This window comes from Gossypium hirsutum, chromosome D04 (assembly GCF_007990345.1).
Source record: "Gossypium hirsutum isolate 1008001.06 chromosome D04, Gossypium_hirsutum_v2.1, whole genome shotgun sequence".
NCBI lineage: Eukaryota > Viridiplantae > Streptophyta > Magnoliopsida > Malvales > Malvaceae > Gossypium > Gossypium hirsutum.
In genome coordinates, this window is record NC_053440.1 from 36248160 (window position 1) to 36267730 (window position 19571).

Consider the following 19571-nt stretch of genomic DNA (forward strand, 5'->3'; position numbering starts at 1 on the left):
TAATTTAAGTAACCCTAAACCTTAACTTATTTGAGTTTTTACTTAAAAACTCTAAACTCTAAACCCTAACCTAATTTTATAAAAAAATTATAATTAATTTAGTCAAGTAACCCTAAACCCTAATTTATTTGATTTTTCCTTAAAAACCCTTAACACTAAACCCTAATCTAATTTTTTTAAAAAAATTAATTAAATTACTCAAGTAAACCTAAACCCTAATTTAATTGATTTTTTCTTAAAAAATAATAAACACAAAACTTAATCCAATTTTGAAAATTTTATAATTAATTTAATTGACAAACCCTAAACCCTAATCCCTTATTTATTTAATTTTTTTCTCTAAAACTCTAAACTTAAAAACACAAAAACCTTAACCCTAAACCAATAACCCAAAACCCTAATCGTAAGAGACACGGGCAAAACACGTCCTTGAGGAAGCGTTTTCTTGCCACGTCCCCTGACATCGTGCTGACGTAGACGCGCTTTCGGGGAAATAGAGTCATTCCGGTAAATAATTATTTACCGGGGCCCATTTCGGTAAATTTTTAAAAAAACGGGCTTTTATATGTAATTTGCCCTTCAATTTATTCTAAATCTAAAAAAATTAATAAATTAAGGTTTTTATTTTAATTTTAATTCTAAAAAATTAAATATATTTAACCTTCAACATTTATAAACTTTTTCAATTTAATACCTTCTAAAAGTTTCAAAAGAAATTTAAAAAAAAAAACTTCTTGAGTAAAAAAATTAAAAATCTATAAAGTATGCATAATTTATAAATAAAAAATCAAAACATATGGATTAAAAATATATATACCAAATTATTCAAAAAAAAACATAAAATGAACTAATATGTTAAAGAAATGAAATTAGACGTCTGCATGGGACATGAAATCGACAGAGTTATTTCTCTTGATTCAATTCAATTCCTATTTTTAATTATTAGATTAGATTTTTTGGGACTTTGGTCATTTAACCAACCTATTTAGATTATCCAAGTCTAGAAGTTGTTGGTGGACAGAAAAAAAATTTTCTAAAACGCGGATAGAGTAATTTGCTTGGGAGCAACAATATATATTAATTCTTTTAATAAAAAACTAAATATAAAACAATTAAAAGGTAGACAGTAGAAATCTTTATAATAAAAAAATTTTGAAGCACTTCAAGTTAATTGTTATAATAATTGTTTCCGCCACCAAGTTGAGAACCAAAAATAAAACTAATAATGTTTATTTAGTTCAGAGATGAATTTTGCTGGGTTATTTTAGGTCTGCCAAGTCTACTCATCTCTCGAAAAAAGATAATCAAGTGAAAATAACCCAGCAAAATTTGGTTTTCAATTTGATGTCTGATGATCAACAAGAGAGGTAATTGATCCTTAATATCTGCACATTATCCTATCCTATTGTTTTTTGAATTTAAAATACCCATAATTGATCTAAAATTAAGTTGATCTTCCAATCAGTCATATGGTCATCCTCATACATAAAAATACACTCTTTTCTTTTTTACAAAAACTCCCACAATGGTCTTAGTAATGAATGAGGGTGAAATTGCCAAAAATTCTCACCATCTTTAGAGCAAGAAGCATTCTGCTCAGAGCAGGTTGTAAAAATTAGGGGAGTTCAACGTTCGGTTAAAATCGAATTAATTGACCGAACTGATCTAATTAGGTTAATCGGTCGGAGGTCGATTAAAATTTTTTTGGAATTTCGATTTTTTGAAATTTCGGTTAACGGCTATTAATAAAATTAATAAAATTTAACCGAACTTAATAAATAATATTATATATTATATGTATTAGACAATTACTAATTCGGTTAATTCGGTCAAATGAACATCATCAATTTATTTATTTTTAATATATTTTATACTTCTTTTAACAAAAAAAAACATATAAATTTTGATTAATTCAATTAACCGACCGCATTAACCGAAATATTTCGATTAAATTAATATTTTTTAAAATAATTTGATTAACGGTTATAAAATTAGAGTCACTCACCCGGTGCCACTTTTGTTGAAAAATTGAGCATTGAAGCCATCAGGTCCTAGCGCTTTTAATGGCTCTCTGTCAAACAAAGCCTTTTCAAATCTCTTCATTAAAGACCGGACTGTTCAGAATTTCCAAATCTTAAATATCGATAGTTGGGAAACAACCCCTTATGGAAAAATTTCCTGCAATAGTACCCTCGTTAGTATAAAGGTATTGAGAAAGGGAGAAAGCTTTACCTTGAAGGATTTCATCCTGTAGTCATAACCCCAAGATTTGATTCTGTTTCTTGCAGTAATCGTTCTACTATGGAAGTATCCCGTATTTTGGTCCCCACATGATCAACCAATCACTACGAGATTTTAAGCTTTTATAAGAGTTCCTCTTGATCAACAATCAGTACGAAGCCTAGAGAGATTAGGATTCTCAAGTGCTGTTTGAACACCCCCAATGTTACCAAATACTTCCTTGGTCCATTTCGTAACTCTGATAATGTTTCCATGATTTTTCCAAGACTTTCTATCAAAAGAAAAATCGAAAAGGGCGGGGTTGATTATGAATAATTCCATCAAGCATACTCAACAAAAGCAGTCTATGGTCAGGTTTGTTGTGGTAAAGATGTTTTGTAAGTATTTTCCACGCATTGTTACAAAGTACCTTGTCCAGGCTACCTCCTTGCTTTTCTTCAACATCAATTATGCCACTGAAATCTCCCAATAAAAACCAAGGCTGGTTAGTCGAGTTAGAAAATACGTTGAGCTAATTCCATAAGTGAGTTTGTGGACTCCCATCAATTATGATTCACCTCTTCACCACAGCTATAATTGAATTCAAACACATTGTTGAGGTAAATTGTGAGAGCAATGATTCGAGCAATGACCACTGCACTTAACACTCTCCAAGTTTTATAATTTGTCTTATTTGTTGACATGTTTAACCAAAATATCTTGATTATTTCCTTGCATCTTTTCGTGAATTTTGTGCAACCAATCTCATAATTATTTTTAAAGAAGAGATTGAATCAAGATTGCTTTTCGAGGATTTTAATGTGATCAATTTCCCTTATATACTAGGATATGCAATCCAAGAAGATATAAACTAACTTTATGAAGATTTATCTCAATCCATTATATCTTTATATTAAGGGTAATGAGATATTGACAAATCAAGAGGATTAAAGGTTACTTTGTGAAACTAGATTCGTGCTCTAAATATGGAAGCCTTGTTGAACCTTGAAAGATGTATTTGTTGAGGTAGTTATGTGAGCAGTGCTTCACGCAGTGTCCACTACACTTGACACTTTGCAATTCACATAGCTCGCTTTATTTAGAATTGAATATATATTGTTGGGCCATGACTTAGATGATAGTATGGACATGTGCTAACCCATATTTGAAGATCCATTTTGGAGGGATAAATCTTTGAAGGTTGAATCAATTTGAATAAAGTAAATCTAATCCCTTGTATCGTGGAGATTGGCTTAACAAATTTAAAGACTTGTTTTAGAGATATTTGATTTATTCTAAACTTTATGAGGATATTTGTAAAGCCTTTTTATGAGGTTATTTTAGTGTGATCTTGATTATATTTGAGCTTTATCTTAGCAAGCATAAAACTCTTATATATTAAAGGCTTGTGTGTAAGTTAGAAGCGAGTAAAGTTGAGCACTTAATTTGTTCAATAAAGAATTACTCCTATGAGTGCATTTTTGTAAGTAAACAAGTGAGTCACTTGTTTTACACACTAACAGTACGTTTAGTTCGCTAGAATAGAACATAACTGTAATAGAATGGTCATTCTGCGAAAATGAAATAGAGCTGTAATGGAATGAAATAGGTAAAACAATGGTTTGGTTGGATGGAATGTAATGAGAGCTCTAATAATATTCTTGTGTATGGTTTAAGGGAATAAATACGGTATAGAATAAGAAAATATGTCAAAATAATGAATATTCCCTTCAATAGATTAATTTATTTTTCTAATAAATGTTAAAAAACTCCAAATGTAAAGAAAATATCAAATCACCAAAATCATCATTTAAATATATTAAAAAATATTAACCAACTTTCACTCAAATACAAATCTTGATTATATTTTGATTTTTGTCAAGCCTAAAACTCTTATATAATAGAGATTTGTGTAAATTAGAAGAGAGTAGAGTTGAACACTTAACTTATTCAATAAGGAATTACTTTTGTGAGTGCATTTTTTGTAAGTAAACAAGTGAGTCACATGGTTTACACACTAAGTTTTCAGGGGGAAAATTTAGAAGTGAGTGATCTAGATCTTTTAATACAAGTATGACGTTGCTATATCAGGGTGTGATGTAATTTAAATCACTTGTTGTATTGGGTTTAAATATAATAAATTATTCCACCCAACTAGACTCCGCAGACATAGAAAAACAAAATTGCGTAAACAATTTATTTGTGTTTTTTTGTAATCTTGTCACAGTGTTATCTTCAGTGGGCACTGTGGGCACTACAACTAGCATTGCACTTTGCACTGCCTATTTTTTTTGCAATTATTAAATGTAGTTGTAACAATTTGTTTTTCAGTGATGTCAGAAATAGTAGTTACGGAACCACAAATTCGACAAATTATTTTTATGTTTTTGAGATCGTTGTAACTTAATCTAGCTAACCTAGGGACTAATTCATAAAATTGTTAAATATTTTGAATTATGCCATTGATGAATTTGTGATGTTTTTGAAGCTTGATGATGAATTACTAAGCTTGATAGTTAAATAGGACTATTTTGTAAAGTGGTTTTGGTTAATTTTAAAGTTTAAGGATTAAGTTGTTAAAATAGTAAAATTACATGATTTTTTTGTGAAATTTTAACAATTATGGGTTGTATAAGTATAAGTAAAAATTTGGCTAGTTTGGTTTTGGGCTTATTTTGATAATTGTAAAAGTTACGGGTTTAAGACTAAATTGAACAAAAGGTAAAAGTTTAGGGTAAAAGTGTAAAATGTTGATAAATGGTTATATATGTGAATCTAAGTGTTTTAAAGTATTGAATTGGTTATTTGAATCAAAATATTATATTTAAATAAAAAATAGATTAACCGGTTGATAATTGTGGGAAAGGAAAAGTCATCGAGTAGTCGTCGTTGAAGTGTTCGTAGCCATTGTGTCTAGGTAAGTTCATTTGGTATTATTTTGTGTATTTTAGTAATTTTATCATTAAAAATACTGTAATTTGATGACATTGTTTATATCTGAAATATTACGATTGAATTGGTGATAAAATGGATTGAAATGTAAACTGTTATACAATTACGTATATCTGAAATATTACGATTGAATTGGTGATAAAATGGATTGAAATGTAAACTGTTATATGATTACGTATATCAAGCCTGAATGAACATAGGATAGGATACAATTGGCATGCCAATAGGTTATATTGCGTGTTGTACGAGATTGACTTGTGATGAGATGATGATTCTTGACTTGTTATTATCCACTGAATATACCAGAGTTCAACATTTGTTGCAGACTATCGTGTTATACTTACAGTGATTCTAGCGTGTTACGGGGGGCAAATGTTAGCCTACTGGCTTGGCACTTGGTACCCAGGCATGTTCTCGGTTGGTTTGGCTTGTTTGAGCTTGCTAGTTTGTCTTGGGTGGATAATTTCGTTTCCATACCTATTTATATCATTCATCAGGTAGGTTTTCAATGGTTAAACAACTTGCTAATGAATTATATAAATGTATACATGATTTTTGATATTATATCGTGACTTGGTATTGAATGATCTTGTATGATTGATTAGATTATGTAACTCGTGTATATAAAACTCTCATGTTGAATGATTGTGGTTGATAGGATTAATGTTTATTAACATTGTTGTTAAATGTATAAAATGAAATAGGTATATAAAACAGTTATATGGAATGAGACATTGAATGGATAAATTAATAAGATTATTGAAACAAAATGTGATTTACAAAATGATTATGTGTTAAAGGTGTAATATGAAATGGTTATATGAGATGGTTATTCCAAATGTTTATATGGATAGATATGTAAAAATGAACTTTTGAAATGAACACTTGAAATGTAAATGTGAAATGTTAAATGAATAGGTGTTGAATGAGTGATATATCTAATGTGTTAACTTGTATATGTTTTATAACATGATAAGGTTATAAGTTTCGTATATGTGAACTCATTAACCTTGTGAGAATTGTGATATGTATAGGTTAATATTGAACTCATAACATTGCTTATGAATTTAATTGTTTTAATTTGTAACCTTTACGGTAAGTTGAATTTTAAGTTTATTATGAACTTACTAAGCAAAGATTTGCTTACATCCTTTGTGTTTGATTTCTTGTAGATCATCAGAAGTTTATGACGGTTGGAAGTTCAAGTCGGAGCTCACACTATCCGTAAAACGACTCAGTATAAATTGTGATTATTTTGATTTAGGTTATAAATGGCATGTATTAGGAGTTTAAAGTTCAATTGTTATTAGACATGTTTCATACTTTATTATGTGATGTTGTGGTTGTGTTTATTTGGCTCTTTTGGTATGTTTTGACCATATGTATATGAGGGTATGATTCATGCCTTTGCAAGTTTGGTTTTGATTGTGATTTAAGGTTATGAAATGCTTGATAGAAACATGATTTGTGGTTTGTGAAATGATATAAGTGAATTAAATTTAAATATTTGAATTGTGGTACGAATTAGGGTACATTGGTTAGGCACATAGGTTGAATGCGAGTTGGCATGATTTTGGCATGTTTTGATGCGTTTTGAACAAGTATAAATGGATGGAAATGGTATGGTTTGAAACTTAAGATATGGATGTTGAAATAGCTTGGTTTTGAAGTCATTTTAGGTACACACGGCCTAGGACATTGTTTTTCACACGGTCGTGTGCCACACATGGTCACCCAACACGATCATGTGGTCTGTTTGATTTTAAGTGCAGGATTTTTCACACGGTTCACGAATGTCACACTGCCTGGCCACACGGCTGTGTGACCCCTATTTACAGTATTTTTCTATATTTTTTCTATTTTGTTTTAGATTAGTCCTTATTAGTTTCTAAATTGATTTTTAAGTTTCGTAGGCCTGATTTAAGTTTCATTTTCGCATATAAGCTATGAATAATGGTTAACTATTGATTTATAATGATTAAATTGAGCTCTAAATTGTTTTAATTTATAATTAAACTGAAATTTTGAGAATGTTACAAATTAGTCTTAGTTAAATTATGAATGATACTAGAGCATACATAAGCCTGTATATAATATGAGAAATGACGTACTTGTTATTTATAAATTGAATTGACTATGTTTGGATGATTTTTGTTAAATTTGAGTAATAATTAAGCATTTATGAAGTATTCTATGTTTATTTGAGATAAACAATGTGAATTGAATGTGTTCTATTTCGATTATGATTGTAGCATTCCGTAACTCGGGTGCAATGATCGGATCGGGTTATGGGTGTTACAATAGGTTCCAACACATATCTTACCACTGATTTCATACTAATAGTTACAATTCTTAATCTCATTGCTAAAACAACTAATCTCACTACCACTACTATTTTCAATCTCACCAAAACCAATCACACCTTATCTCAATCTAATAAATAAATTTAAAAATTATAAAACCAAAACAAATTGATGTAGAGTTATTTATATCACTTTTTTTATTTATAAAATTATTGTTTCACATCAAAATATATATTTATAATAAAGAATGCTTTTCATATATTATTATTTTTAATTATTTATTGTTGAAATTATTATTAGATATAAATATATTTTTAAAAAATAATTAATTTATTATTTTTATAAATATCAAATAAAATCTATTTTTATTATATATTTAACACCTTTTAAATAATGTCCTTAATGGTAATTTTTCCTTCATTATGATTCACCTCATCACCATAGTAGCTACAATTGTATTCAAGCACAGATCTTAACATCAATTTTAGAATTGTCCTTACAACACTTAATATCATATTTACAATAATTAGTCTCAACATCACTGTTGTTTTCAATCTCATCGTAATCAATCTCATCACCTATACAAATGGATGCTTAGGAAATATCCAAATGTTTGGTACCTTTTTCCTTACATTCCTCTTAGCTTCCATCTGGTAGCCACAAATTTATCTCTACTAACTTCAAATTCTTAGTTGAGTTGGTGTCATAATTCAACCAGTGTAACACCCCTAACCCTTCTCCGTCGCAAGATTAGAGTTACGGGCATTACTAACCATATCTAAACATTTAATTCCATAATCATATCATATATAATTGATTTATGAATCATGTTATTTAATTCAAAATCACAGTAAAATTTACCCATACAGCCTTAATACGAGTTTACGGGACTCTAGAAGTAATCTAAGAACAAACAGGGCTAATTTGAAACAATTCAGGAAGTTTAGGGCCATTTTTGAAAATGCCTAAAAATAGGGGACACACGGCCGTGTGGCCAGACCGTGTGAAATGCCGTAGACCGTGTGATTGTCGAATTTGGGACACACGGTCGTGTCTCAGCCCGTGTCTCTGCCCATGTAACTCTCTTACTTGAGACACACGGTCGTGTCCCAGCTCGTGTGTAACGACCCAATAGTCGCGAGTGTAAAAAAATACATTTCCAGGAATTCGTTTTCATAAATCAGACTCATAAATATTTATTAGAAATATTTATGAAGTTAGTTGTGTAGTTAATTAGGTTTTGGTTAAGTGAATTTGCATGAATTAAGAGTAATTAGGTAAAAGGACTAAATTGCATAAAGTGTGAAAGTTGAATTATAGATTAAAGAAAAATTAAAGGGACTAAAAAAGTAATTATGCCATTGTCTTAAAATGAGGCGGCATAAGGTGTATATTATTATAAAAATTTAAAGTTAAAAAATATATATTATAATATTATAATATTAAATCTTAATTATTAAGTACATATATTATATTATAGTAACAAAATAAGTAATAAAAAGAAAGAAAGATAGAAACGAAACAGAAAGAAGAAAGAAAGAAAAAGAAAAAGGGAAAGAAAGAAAGAGAAAGACAAGGCTAGGGGTTTCAAAGTTTCCAAGTTCAATTGGTTAGTCAATTTAGTCCATTTTTCTTGTAATTTTTATGTTTTTGGAATCCCGATGTTAAATACTACCTGACCTATGCTGAAATTTTAGAAATTATTTAGTTTTTAAGTGTTGTTAATGTTGAATAATTTTAGTATTAGGGATTAAATTGATAGATTTTTAAGCTAGAAATGAAAAATGATTAAATTGTAGAATAAATTGTAAATTTTGAGAAATAGAGACTAAATTATGAAAAATTCAAAATTTAAGGATTTAAGTGAAAAAGGGGGTTAAATTTAGTCTAAAGTGGAATTTGTATGAAAATAAAGAATTAAATGTAAATAATAAAAGTTAGTCTTGGTTTACGGGCTAAATTGGAATTTAGGCAAATATTGAGTAAAATTGAAATGTTAAATATGAGATTGAATTGTGTTGTATTGATAAATTTTAATTATTTTAATTTTGTAGCTAACGTCGTACCGGAATCCTCGACTAAAAAGGGAAAAGATAAAGTCGACGGGGAATAGCTCGGAATTTCTGGTTTGTACTTCTGTAATCCGAATCTAATTATTAACCGTTGTATTTTGATTTAATGCTTATGGTAAGTGGTTGAGGTGAGTATTTGGCATTTGATATTGAATTGAATTGAATTCATATGTATATGTGATTATATGAAAAATTGAAATTGGATATTGATTGTTTTTGAAAAGTGAATTGGAACCCTATTAACTGTATCGGGATGAGTCGGATATAGATGACATGCCATAGGATTGGAAGAGTTCAGAGATTTCTTCAACTTTGAGTCGATGAGACACTGGGTGTCAATTTATTACTTCAGATTTATTCAATGAGGCACTAGGTGCCAATTTACTTTGGTTTAACCGATGAGACACTAAGTGTCAATTTACTACTTCGAATTATCCGATGAGGCACTGGGTGTCAAACTGGTGTGTTTTGGTTGGATCTGTGTATCCGTCCGAGTCCGTATCGTGTTAATAGGGGTAATTAAATGAAATGACACTATGATTGATATTGGATGATATTGTCTGTGGAATGAAAATGGGACAGTGAATTAAAATATGGATTGAGACATATGGATTGTGTATTTATGAATTGGATATGGAATGAACAATATTGTTGTTTAAATGATATGTGTATCATATTGTGAAACGCTATTATATAGCAAATGATGAGAATTGAGTATGGTATGAATGATGTATTTATGAATTGAAAATATGAATGACTAATGTCATTGTATGAATAAATGTGGTTTTTAATATTCAATTATGCTTATAATTAAAATGTACATATTATATTATCTTTTGTCTTTAAATATCCGGAGTATAGAAAAATTACTGAGGTTTACTCAGCATACGGTTTTGTTTTCTGTGCGCAGGTTAGGTACTTAATTTTGATCGCCAATTCAACATCCAACAACGGTCCCGAACTCAAATGTGGTGATGTCTATCCTTTTTTGTCGGCATGTATCTAGGGTGTTTAAATAATAGTCATTTTGTGAATTATTTGTAAATGAGATTATAAGTTTAATATTGGTTGGTTATAAACATATAAATATGTGTTTGTGTTAAAGCTATATTATGGCAAGTTAAATTGGTGTTTAAGTGTTCATAAATTAGGCAAAATAGATGGAATTAGGTATGTTTATAAATTGGATTTGATTAGTACTTTGACAATATGTATTGATGATATAATTGTGGTACTAATGAGGGTACATTGGTTGGACACTTAGGATGTTTGTTTGATATGATTTGGATGTGTTTGATTGTTTTGAATTGGTTAAACGAATGATTTTTGAGTTACTTATTGTCCAAGCTTGCAGGGAATGGTAAAATTGTTGTTTAAGGTACATTCTAAGTACACATGGCCAGACACACGAGCGTGTGATTGGGCTGTGTGAGACACACGGCTAGCACACGAACGTGCATGGCCATTTCAAAAGGGCACACGGGCGTGTGGTTCGGCCGTGTGACCCAAGTCAGAGGGTTACACGAGTATAGACACAGGCTGGGACAGGACCTAGTGTCACTACTTCGAATGCCCACACGGTCTAAGACAAGGGTGTGTCTCTGGGCCGTATGAGTCACATGGCTTGACCACACGGCTGTGTGAACCCTGTAGTTTTGAATTTTTTTTATATTTTTCGAAAAATTCTTTGAATTTTTGAATTAGTTCCGATTTTTTTCTAACGCGTATTTTGGGCCTCGAGGGCTCGAATAAGGGACAGTATGTATGAGTTTAATTGGTTTTTGACCTGAATATAATATGATAAGAGATGTTTGTAATTTATGTCTGTTTGATTGATAAGCTTCGGTAATGCTCTGAAACCTTATTCTGGAGACGGATGTGGGTTAGGGGTGTTACACCGTGTCTCAGCCCATGTAATTCTTTGACTTGGATTACACGGCTGTGTCGTAGGCCGTATGTCAGCCCGTGCAGAAATTACATCTATACTATTTCTCAACTCGCTTAGGGCATATGCCCGTGTGGGTGCTCGTGTGTTTCACACGATTATGTGACAGACCGTGTCTCAGACCGTGTGCACCTAAATGTACCTTAAAACTAAGTTTACATTTTCTACTTGCTTAGGCATTAAGCAACTCAAATACCAATCATTTAACCTATTCAAAACACAATTAAATATACTCAGAACATGCCAAAACAACCATCTTAGGTGCCTAACCAATGTACCCTCATTGGTACGACATTTTATATCATCAATACACACTAGCAAATCAATTAACCATTTAAAGTTTCATTCATACCAAGTTTACAAATATTGAGCTAACATTTTAGCTAATTAGAATCTCAAGCTTAAAGCTACTACACATACCAAAATCTCATGTCAAGCTGACATACCAAATATATATATTCATCCACAAACTTATATATATATATATAAATGACCATCATTGTACTTGAAACCCAAAATAGCATCACATTAAAAAAACATCTATCAACCAAGGGCTCCCTAGGTACATGCCATTACAAAATAGAACATCACCACACTTGAGTCTGAGATCGTAGTTGGATGTTGAATCTGCGGCAAACCGAAAAGTACCTAACCTGTGTACGAAAAACAAAACCATACGCTGAGTATAACTTAGTGGTATTTCTATAATCAGAACACAAAAATAAAATATAATACAATTACATGCTCAAGTTATAGTAAATGATGTTATGCAATATTATCTCAATCATAGTTCAATTCATTTTATACATAATTAAACATCATTCCTTAAATATGTATCCATTCACTACTTTAGTTCCCAATTCACATTTCATTCTATATTTCACTTCATTCTATCACACTTGCTATTCAATAGCATTGTCATTTTCAAATCAAATCCAATATCTCATACAATATACAATATTCAATATTTTATTTCATAACTATGCAATTTAATACATTGTCACTAGTGATCATTCAATTCAAATTCACATCTCATAAAATTGTTTCAAGGTACATTGTCACTAGTGATCATTCAATTTAAATTCGCATATCATAAAATTGTTTCAAGGAATAGCTTACCTTATATATATACTTACCAATTAATGCAATTTATAAAAGCATCGTTTTTAAATAGTTTAGATTATAGAAACACAAACTGTATATTTCGAGCTACTTGACGTCGACCTTATCTTTCCCCTTCTTACTCGAGGATTCTAGAACGACGTTTGCTATGAAATAAAATAATTACAATAGGTTAATGACACACAACTCAATTGATGACAAATTTTAAATTTTCCACTACATTTTGTTTAATCTACAATTTAGTCCCTAAACCGAGACTAATTTTTAATCTCCACATTTAACCTCTAATTTTTATACTAATTTCACTCTAAGCTAAATTTAGCTCCCTATTTTCAATTTTACCCCTTAATTTAATTTGCTTTCAATTTAATCCCTATTACTCATAATCAATATTTAATTTTACAATTTAATCCTTTTCCACTTTTAACTAAAAAATCTATCAATTTAATCCCTACAACTCCAACTAATTAACAATGGTAACATTATCAATCTTGAACAATATTAAAAATTGTAACATAGGTCGACTAGTCTTAAATACCAAAATTCCAAAAACGTAAAAAATACAAAAAAAGACTAAATTGCATTAACCAATTTGAAGTTGAAATGCTTGAAACCCTAATGCCGTTCAAACTCTTTCTTTATTCTCCCTATGTTTCGAATGCATGCCAAAGAGAAAATTCTCTTTGATTCCACTTTCCTTAATATTCATTACCTTTTTGTTTTCATTTTATTATTATAATTATAATTATAACATACATGCATATATACATTAAGTAAACACCATATATATGTATACTTTTATCAGAAATGCCATTTATGACCGTCCAATTAAAAGAACAAAGGCATATTTGCTATTTTGGTCTCCTTTAATTCATTTAAACCTATAATTCAACTGTTAACACTTACTCGATTTGGTCCCTATACCTTAATAACTCCTAATTCAAGAAATTTACCTATCAAAAATTTAATTCTTTACTAGCTTAACTTCGTAAATATTAAATAAAAATATTTATAAGTTCGGTTTATGAAAACGAGGTCCCAATATCTCAATTTCCAAAACCACCAACTTTAGAATCGATACACTTGTACATTGTCTAACTTTCCAAATAATTAAAATAATTAGACCAAACCTCAATATAATATTGTAATACGCTCGTAAATATTAATAAATAATATTCACAAATTCTATCATCGAAAAACAATATTCTGAAATCACCGTTTCTGACTCCACTGACTTTTGGGTCAATACAACCAGACATCAACTTAATTGGAAAATTTACTAAAATGTCTTTCATTTAAAATAAATTATATTATTATGATGACACTTTTATCTTTTTTATATTTTTAATAAAACTAATAAAGACTTATGGTAAAATTTAAATATAAATATATCGATAAAACATCAACTTTACCCCTTACACCTTTATTTTCATTTTTTTTTAATCTCAAATATCCGCTAACTTTAAACCTTTATATATTTGTGGCAAAAAAGAAAAAAAAAACCTTACATATTTTAATAAGATGTTAAAATCGCGTAGACTTGTCCATTGATCGAGTCACCCGGCCCGGCTTAAAGGCCTACTCGAAAAGTGAAAGGGTTTGGACAAAAATATAGGCTCGACAAATGAGTTTAGGCAAAAAATAATGCCCAGCTAGAAAGTGAGTTTTTTTGGCCCGGGCTCGACTCAAATTTGAAAAAAAGAAAAGAAAAGAAATATGTTGTTTTGCTGCTATCCCACTATTTTGTTGTTATTATTTAGATATTGTAGCATTTGCTTGTTAAGTTGAACTTATATTAGTGTTATTTATATATAAAGAGTTTTTTTTTAATTTATTGGGATTTTAATGTTTTCAAAATTTTTGATATATTATATTTTTTAAAATTTTTATATATAAAACAATTTTAATATGAGCAGATCGAACTAAGCTTGAATTTTAATATTTTTATGTTTGAACAAAATTTTAGTCCAATTTTTTTAGTCGGATCTGAACATACCTAAAATTTTGTTTGGCATAATGGAGACCTCTAAAACCACATTTTCCAACATCGTGTCTTACGTGACTCAAGGAAACAAAACATAGTGTCTGTACATCCGTGGAGAATAAAGTGGTGAGAACGTCAGCAGTAAGGTTGATATCTTTCGTTCCTACTGAAAGCATGGCATTTCGAGAAAAAGGAGAAAAAAGAGCAAAGTGCAGAGAATGCATATGAGGTGCTAAACTTGTTATCTTAGCAAAGACCCGATAGAAAGGTGCTTCACCTTCCTCGTGAAATCAGGAATGAAGTGATAGATAATTTCATATTCCAATCTTAGCTCACATATTCATATAATTTGCTTAATTTGCCTCGAAGCCAAAATAAAAAAAAATGTTCAAAAGGGAAGAGCCATCACCAGAGATTCTAATTCCTGTATGTGACGGTAATGAAGATGAGCTGAATTTCAGCAGCCGTGAGAAAGAGAATTTTCGGTCTTTCAGAGCCTTGAAGAAATCTGCAAATGGCAACACTCAGACTCAGTCTTCCAAATCCAAACCCTTAATTCGAAGGGTTCCTACAATCCTTAGAGAAAACGACAACTTCAAGAAATATTTTGAGCCACGGGTGGTTGCAATTGGTCCTCTCCATCATCAAAACAACCGGCTCCGGTTAACAGCGAAGGCTAAGCTTAAATTTGCAGTGTTGTTCTGTAAAGAACATGAAGTTTCAGAACAAGTGTTGTACAAAAAGATTAAGGATGAGATAGGGTATCTCAAGAAGTGTTATAAGCCAAAGGATATTGAAGTTTACGAGGATGATGAGCTCGCTTGGATGTTCTTCGTAGATGGATGTGCAGTGTTGCATGTCATACACCGCATTACTACTGAAAAGTGCATAGATCATGTTAAAGTTGATCTTCTTGCATTTGCTCAGGTCGATCTGTTCATGCTGGAGAATCAAATTCCTTTCCGAGTCCTCAACTTACTGATCAGCTCAATCAGTAAGGGAAATGATGTGAGAAACTCAATGTATGCGTTCATTGATAAGAAGATTAAGAGCACACTAGCAGCAGGGAAGTCGGACTCGGATCTGCGACAAGTAGTGTCGGAACAAAATCAAGAACCGACTCATCTTCTGGGGATTTTGCGTGACAGACTCTTGACAAAGTCCAAGAATAAACCCACCACCAACGGTAAGAAGGAGGTAATCCGTAACCTACTTATGTCCTTGGGATCAAAACCGCAGCATAGCAAAACATTTCGTAGCGTGAAAGAGATGAAAGAAGCAGGGATTCAAGTGAGTCCGAGCGAAACAAGCAGCTTCCGAGATGTTGATTTCTACGTAGGGCTGTTGGGAACTCTGAAGATCCCTCGCATCGTGGTGGACGACTCAACCGGTTCGAAGTTCATGAACTTGGTAGCTTACGAAATGTGCCCAGATTTCGGAAATGATTTTGGGGTCACCTCTTACTTATGCTTCCTCGACTCCCTCATTGACACTGCAGAAGATGTGAAGGAGTTGAGACATGCAGGAATGCTACTGAATTACATGGGCAGTGATGAAGAAGTGGCCCATCTATTCAATAGCTTAACCACTGATTTGGTACCTGATTTCAGTACGTACAAAGATGTAACAAATGATATGCGTAAATACTGCAACAACCCATGGGCGACCTCCATTGCTAAGGCATATTACACTCATTTCAGCACCCCCTGGAGTATCCTCGCCTTTTTGGGTGTCTTATTGGGTCTTATTTTTACTGCTATCCAAACATATTACTCAACGATGACCATCTTTGTCTTATTCCCAGGTGTGTTTTTCATCTTAATTTTAATTTATTCCTGCAATATTCATATGAATAAACATTACTTACATCTTGTGTGTCCAGATGAGTTCTTTCTTCTTAAGTTAAACGATTGTCCCTTCTGTTCACTGATGATTAATCCCAAGTGTTATTTTCATTTTTAAAAATTCTGTTCACTGATGATTGATCCCAAGTGTTATTTTCATTTTTAAAAATCCTCTCGGCACATGGGTATGATCTGTAGAAATTATTTATTTCATAATATCAAAAGCTTATAAACTATTTATAGGCTATAGTCTACCCTTTAAAACAACAAAAAAAACTGAAAATATTAATATATAATAATAGCACCAATGACTCTTGACCTTTTATTCTCCTAAAAGAAAAAACTACTAATTTAAACCCATTAAAAAAACAACATAACTCTTGACCCTTCATAACTCTTGATCTTTCATATAACATAACTCTATTTCATTTAAGTTTATTCAACAAAACTCCCCTGTAAACTTAAATGCTTCTGCCATCCTTTATGCCGATCAATTTCTTGTAGTTGTCGAAGGGTACCATCGGTAGCGATTTTGTGAAGATATCCGCGACTTGGTCCCGACTTGCCACATGCACTAATTTCTCACTTCCTTCATTTACATGATCTCGGATGAAATGAAAACGAATGTCAATGTGTTTGCTTCTCTCATGATTCACTGGGTTCTTTGCCAACTCAATCGCTGATTTATTGTCAACTCGTACCTCAGTTGCACCGAGTTGTTGTTGCTCCAACTCACCCAACAAATTTCTAAGCCATATAGCATGACACACACACCAAGATGCTGCCACATATTCAGCTTCACATGTCGATAGTGTCACGATTGGTTGCTTCTTTGAAAGCCAAGCAAATGCTGTGTTACCCATAAAGAACACATATCCCGATGTACTTTTCCGATCATCTAAGTCTCCGCACCAATCACTGTCGGAATACCCAATCAACTTGTAATCTTCCATATTTGAATAGAATAACCCGAATGACACCATTCCTTGAATGTACCGTAGGATTCGCTTTAAAACCTTCCAATGTGAATACACCGACTCCTCCATGAATCGACTTACAATGCCAACACTTAGCGAAATGTTAGGCCTTGTGCAAGTGAGATAGCGAAGGCTTCCCACCAAAATTCGGTATTTACTTGCGTCGACTCGTTCTCCTCCATCGAATTTCGAGAGTTTTACACCTAGTTCCATTGGTGTTGATACCGGGTTGCAATGTGTCATCTTGTACTTCTTCAAAATTTCCTTTGCATATGCCTCCTGTGACACAAAAATACTTGTCTTTTCTTGTCTAACCTCCAAACCAAGGAAAAACTTCATTAAACCCAAATCTGTCATCTCGAATTCTTGTGTCATTTTGTTCTTAAAATCTAGTATCGTCTCACCATTGTTCCCCATAAAAATGAGGTCATCGACATAAAAAGCAACAAATAACATATTACCTCCATTCTTCTTCATGTAGAGGGCATGTTCATAGAGACATTGTTTGAACCCATTCTCCTTGAAGTATGTATCAATACGAGTATTCCATGCCCGCGGTGCTTGCTTCAACCCGTAAAGTGCCTTCTTCAATTTTAGCACCTTCTTCTCCTCTCAATTTTTTATGTACCCGGGTGGTTGTTCGATGTAGACTTCTTCTTCCAGCACACCATTCAAGAATGCCGACTTGACATCCATTTGAAATATCGGCAATTTAAATTGTGCCGCTTGTGCAATGAACAATCAGATTGTCTCCATTCTTACAACGGGAGCAAATACCTCATCATAATCGATCCCCTCCTTTTGCTTATATCCCTTTGCAACAAGTCGCGCCTTGTACCGTTCTAACTCGCCTTGAGCATTCATCTTTCTTTTGAACACCCACTTCACACCAATGGGTTGACTTCCTTTCGGTAATTTCGTTAACTCACATCTGCCAAAAGACATACAATATGTACCTCATTTGTTGAATCATAGAAATCTTGCAAACTTCGCATTTTTGGTTGTTGCGGTTCATCTTCATCATCGATAATTTCAGGATTTGTCGGTATGATTGTTGGTGTAGCGATTGATGATCCTCCATCTTTGATGATAACCTCCGTTGAGTTATTCCAATCCCACTCGCTTGCTTCATTAAATCGTACATCACGACTTACCACAACCTTCTTACTTATCGGGTCGAGTAGCTTGTATCCTTTTGTTTTCTCATCATACCCAATAAAAATAAACCTTTTGCTTTTGTCTTTGAGCTTCGTTCTTCGTTGATCCGGTACATGTGCATAGGCCTCACTACCGAATACTTTGAGATGAGAAACTGATGGTTTTTTTTCTGCTCCAAGCCTCTTGTGGTGTTTGATCATACAACTTCACATGTGGACATCGATTTTGCACATAGATGGCACACTGTACGGCTTCCGCCCAAAATTCTTTCGGCATCTTCTTGCTCTTGAGCATTGATCGAACCATGTTGAGAACAGTCCAATTCTTCCTCTCGGCCACACCATTTTGTTGGGGAGAGTACGGTGCGGTTAGGAATCGTCTTATGCCTTGCTCCTCACAATACTCCATGAAAGCCGTCGAAGTATACTTGCCACCTCTATCAGATCGTACAGATTTGATGTGTTTACCAGTTGCTTTTTCCACCATCACTTTGAACTTTTTGAACACCTCGAATGCCTCGAATTTTTCTTTAAGAAAATAAACCCATGTTTTTCGTGAGAAATCATCGATAAAAGAAATGAAATACCTTTTACCGCTAAAAGATTCAGGGGTGATTGGTCCACATATGTCGGTATGAATTAATTCGAGAAGTTGCTTAGCCCGATATTCTGCCTTCTTTTGAAATGAAATTCTCGCATGCTTGCCAAGCACATATTCTTCACAAAACTTTCCCTCATAGTCCATATCTGGTAGCCTAGGCACCATGTCCTTCTTTGCCAACTCGTTTAGACCACCATAATGTAGATGGCCAAAACGGAGATGCCAAAGCTACGCCTTGTCTTCAACATCGACTCGCAAACATTTTCCTCGAACGCTTTTCAAATTCAACTTGAACATGCGATTCTCTCCATTTCAACTAGAGCGACCAAACGCCCTTCCTTATCTTTCAAGTGTAACACTCGATCTTTCATAAATACCGAATAAGCTTTTTCCA

The 19571-nt window shown here is 32.4% G+C and overlaps 2 protein-coding genes across 2 annotated transcripts; one reads left to right on the forward strand and one right to left on the reverse strand.

The window, feature by feature from the left end:
* Positions 1-14982: 14982 nt before the first annotated feature.
* Positions 14983-16535, forward strand: LOC107898163 (UPF0481 protein At3g47200). The gene is made up of 2 exons (XM_041091411.1): positions 14983-16402; positions 16501-16535. Exons 1-2 carry the CDS (start codon positions 14983-14985, stop codon positions 16533-16535), a joined length of 1455 nt encoding a protein of 484 aa, XP_040947345.1.
* Positions 16536-16903: 368 nt separating this feature from the next.
* LOC107898162 (uncharacterized mitochondrial protein AtMg00810-like) lies at positions 16904-17896 on the reverse strand. The gene has a single exon (XM_016823702.2). It carries the CDS (start codon positions 17894-17896, stop codon positions 16904-16906), a length of 993 nt encoding a protein of 330 aa, XP_016679191.1.
* Positions 17897-19571: the final 1675 nt, after the last annotated feature.

What these genes read in the sequence shown, in the direction of transcription:
- LOC107898162 (XM_016823702.2), bottom strand. Translation starts at nt 17,896, where the DNA reads ATGAAGAAGAATGGAGGTAATATGTTATTTGTTGCTTTTTATGTCGAT.
- LOC107898163 (XM_041091411.1), top strand. Translation starts at nt 14,983, where the DNA reads ATGTTCAAAAGGGAAGAGCCATCACCAGAGATTCTAATTCCTGTATGT. An exon ending in CATCTTTGTCTTATTCCCAG is followed by an intron (nt 16,403 to 16,500) that starts GTGTGTTTTTCA and finishes TTTCTTCTTAAG; the next exon opens with TTAAACGATTGTCCCTTCTG.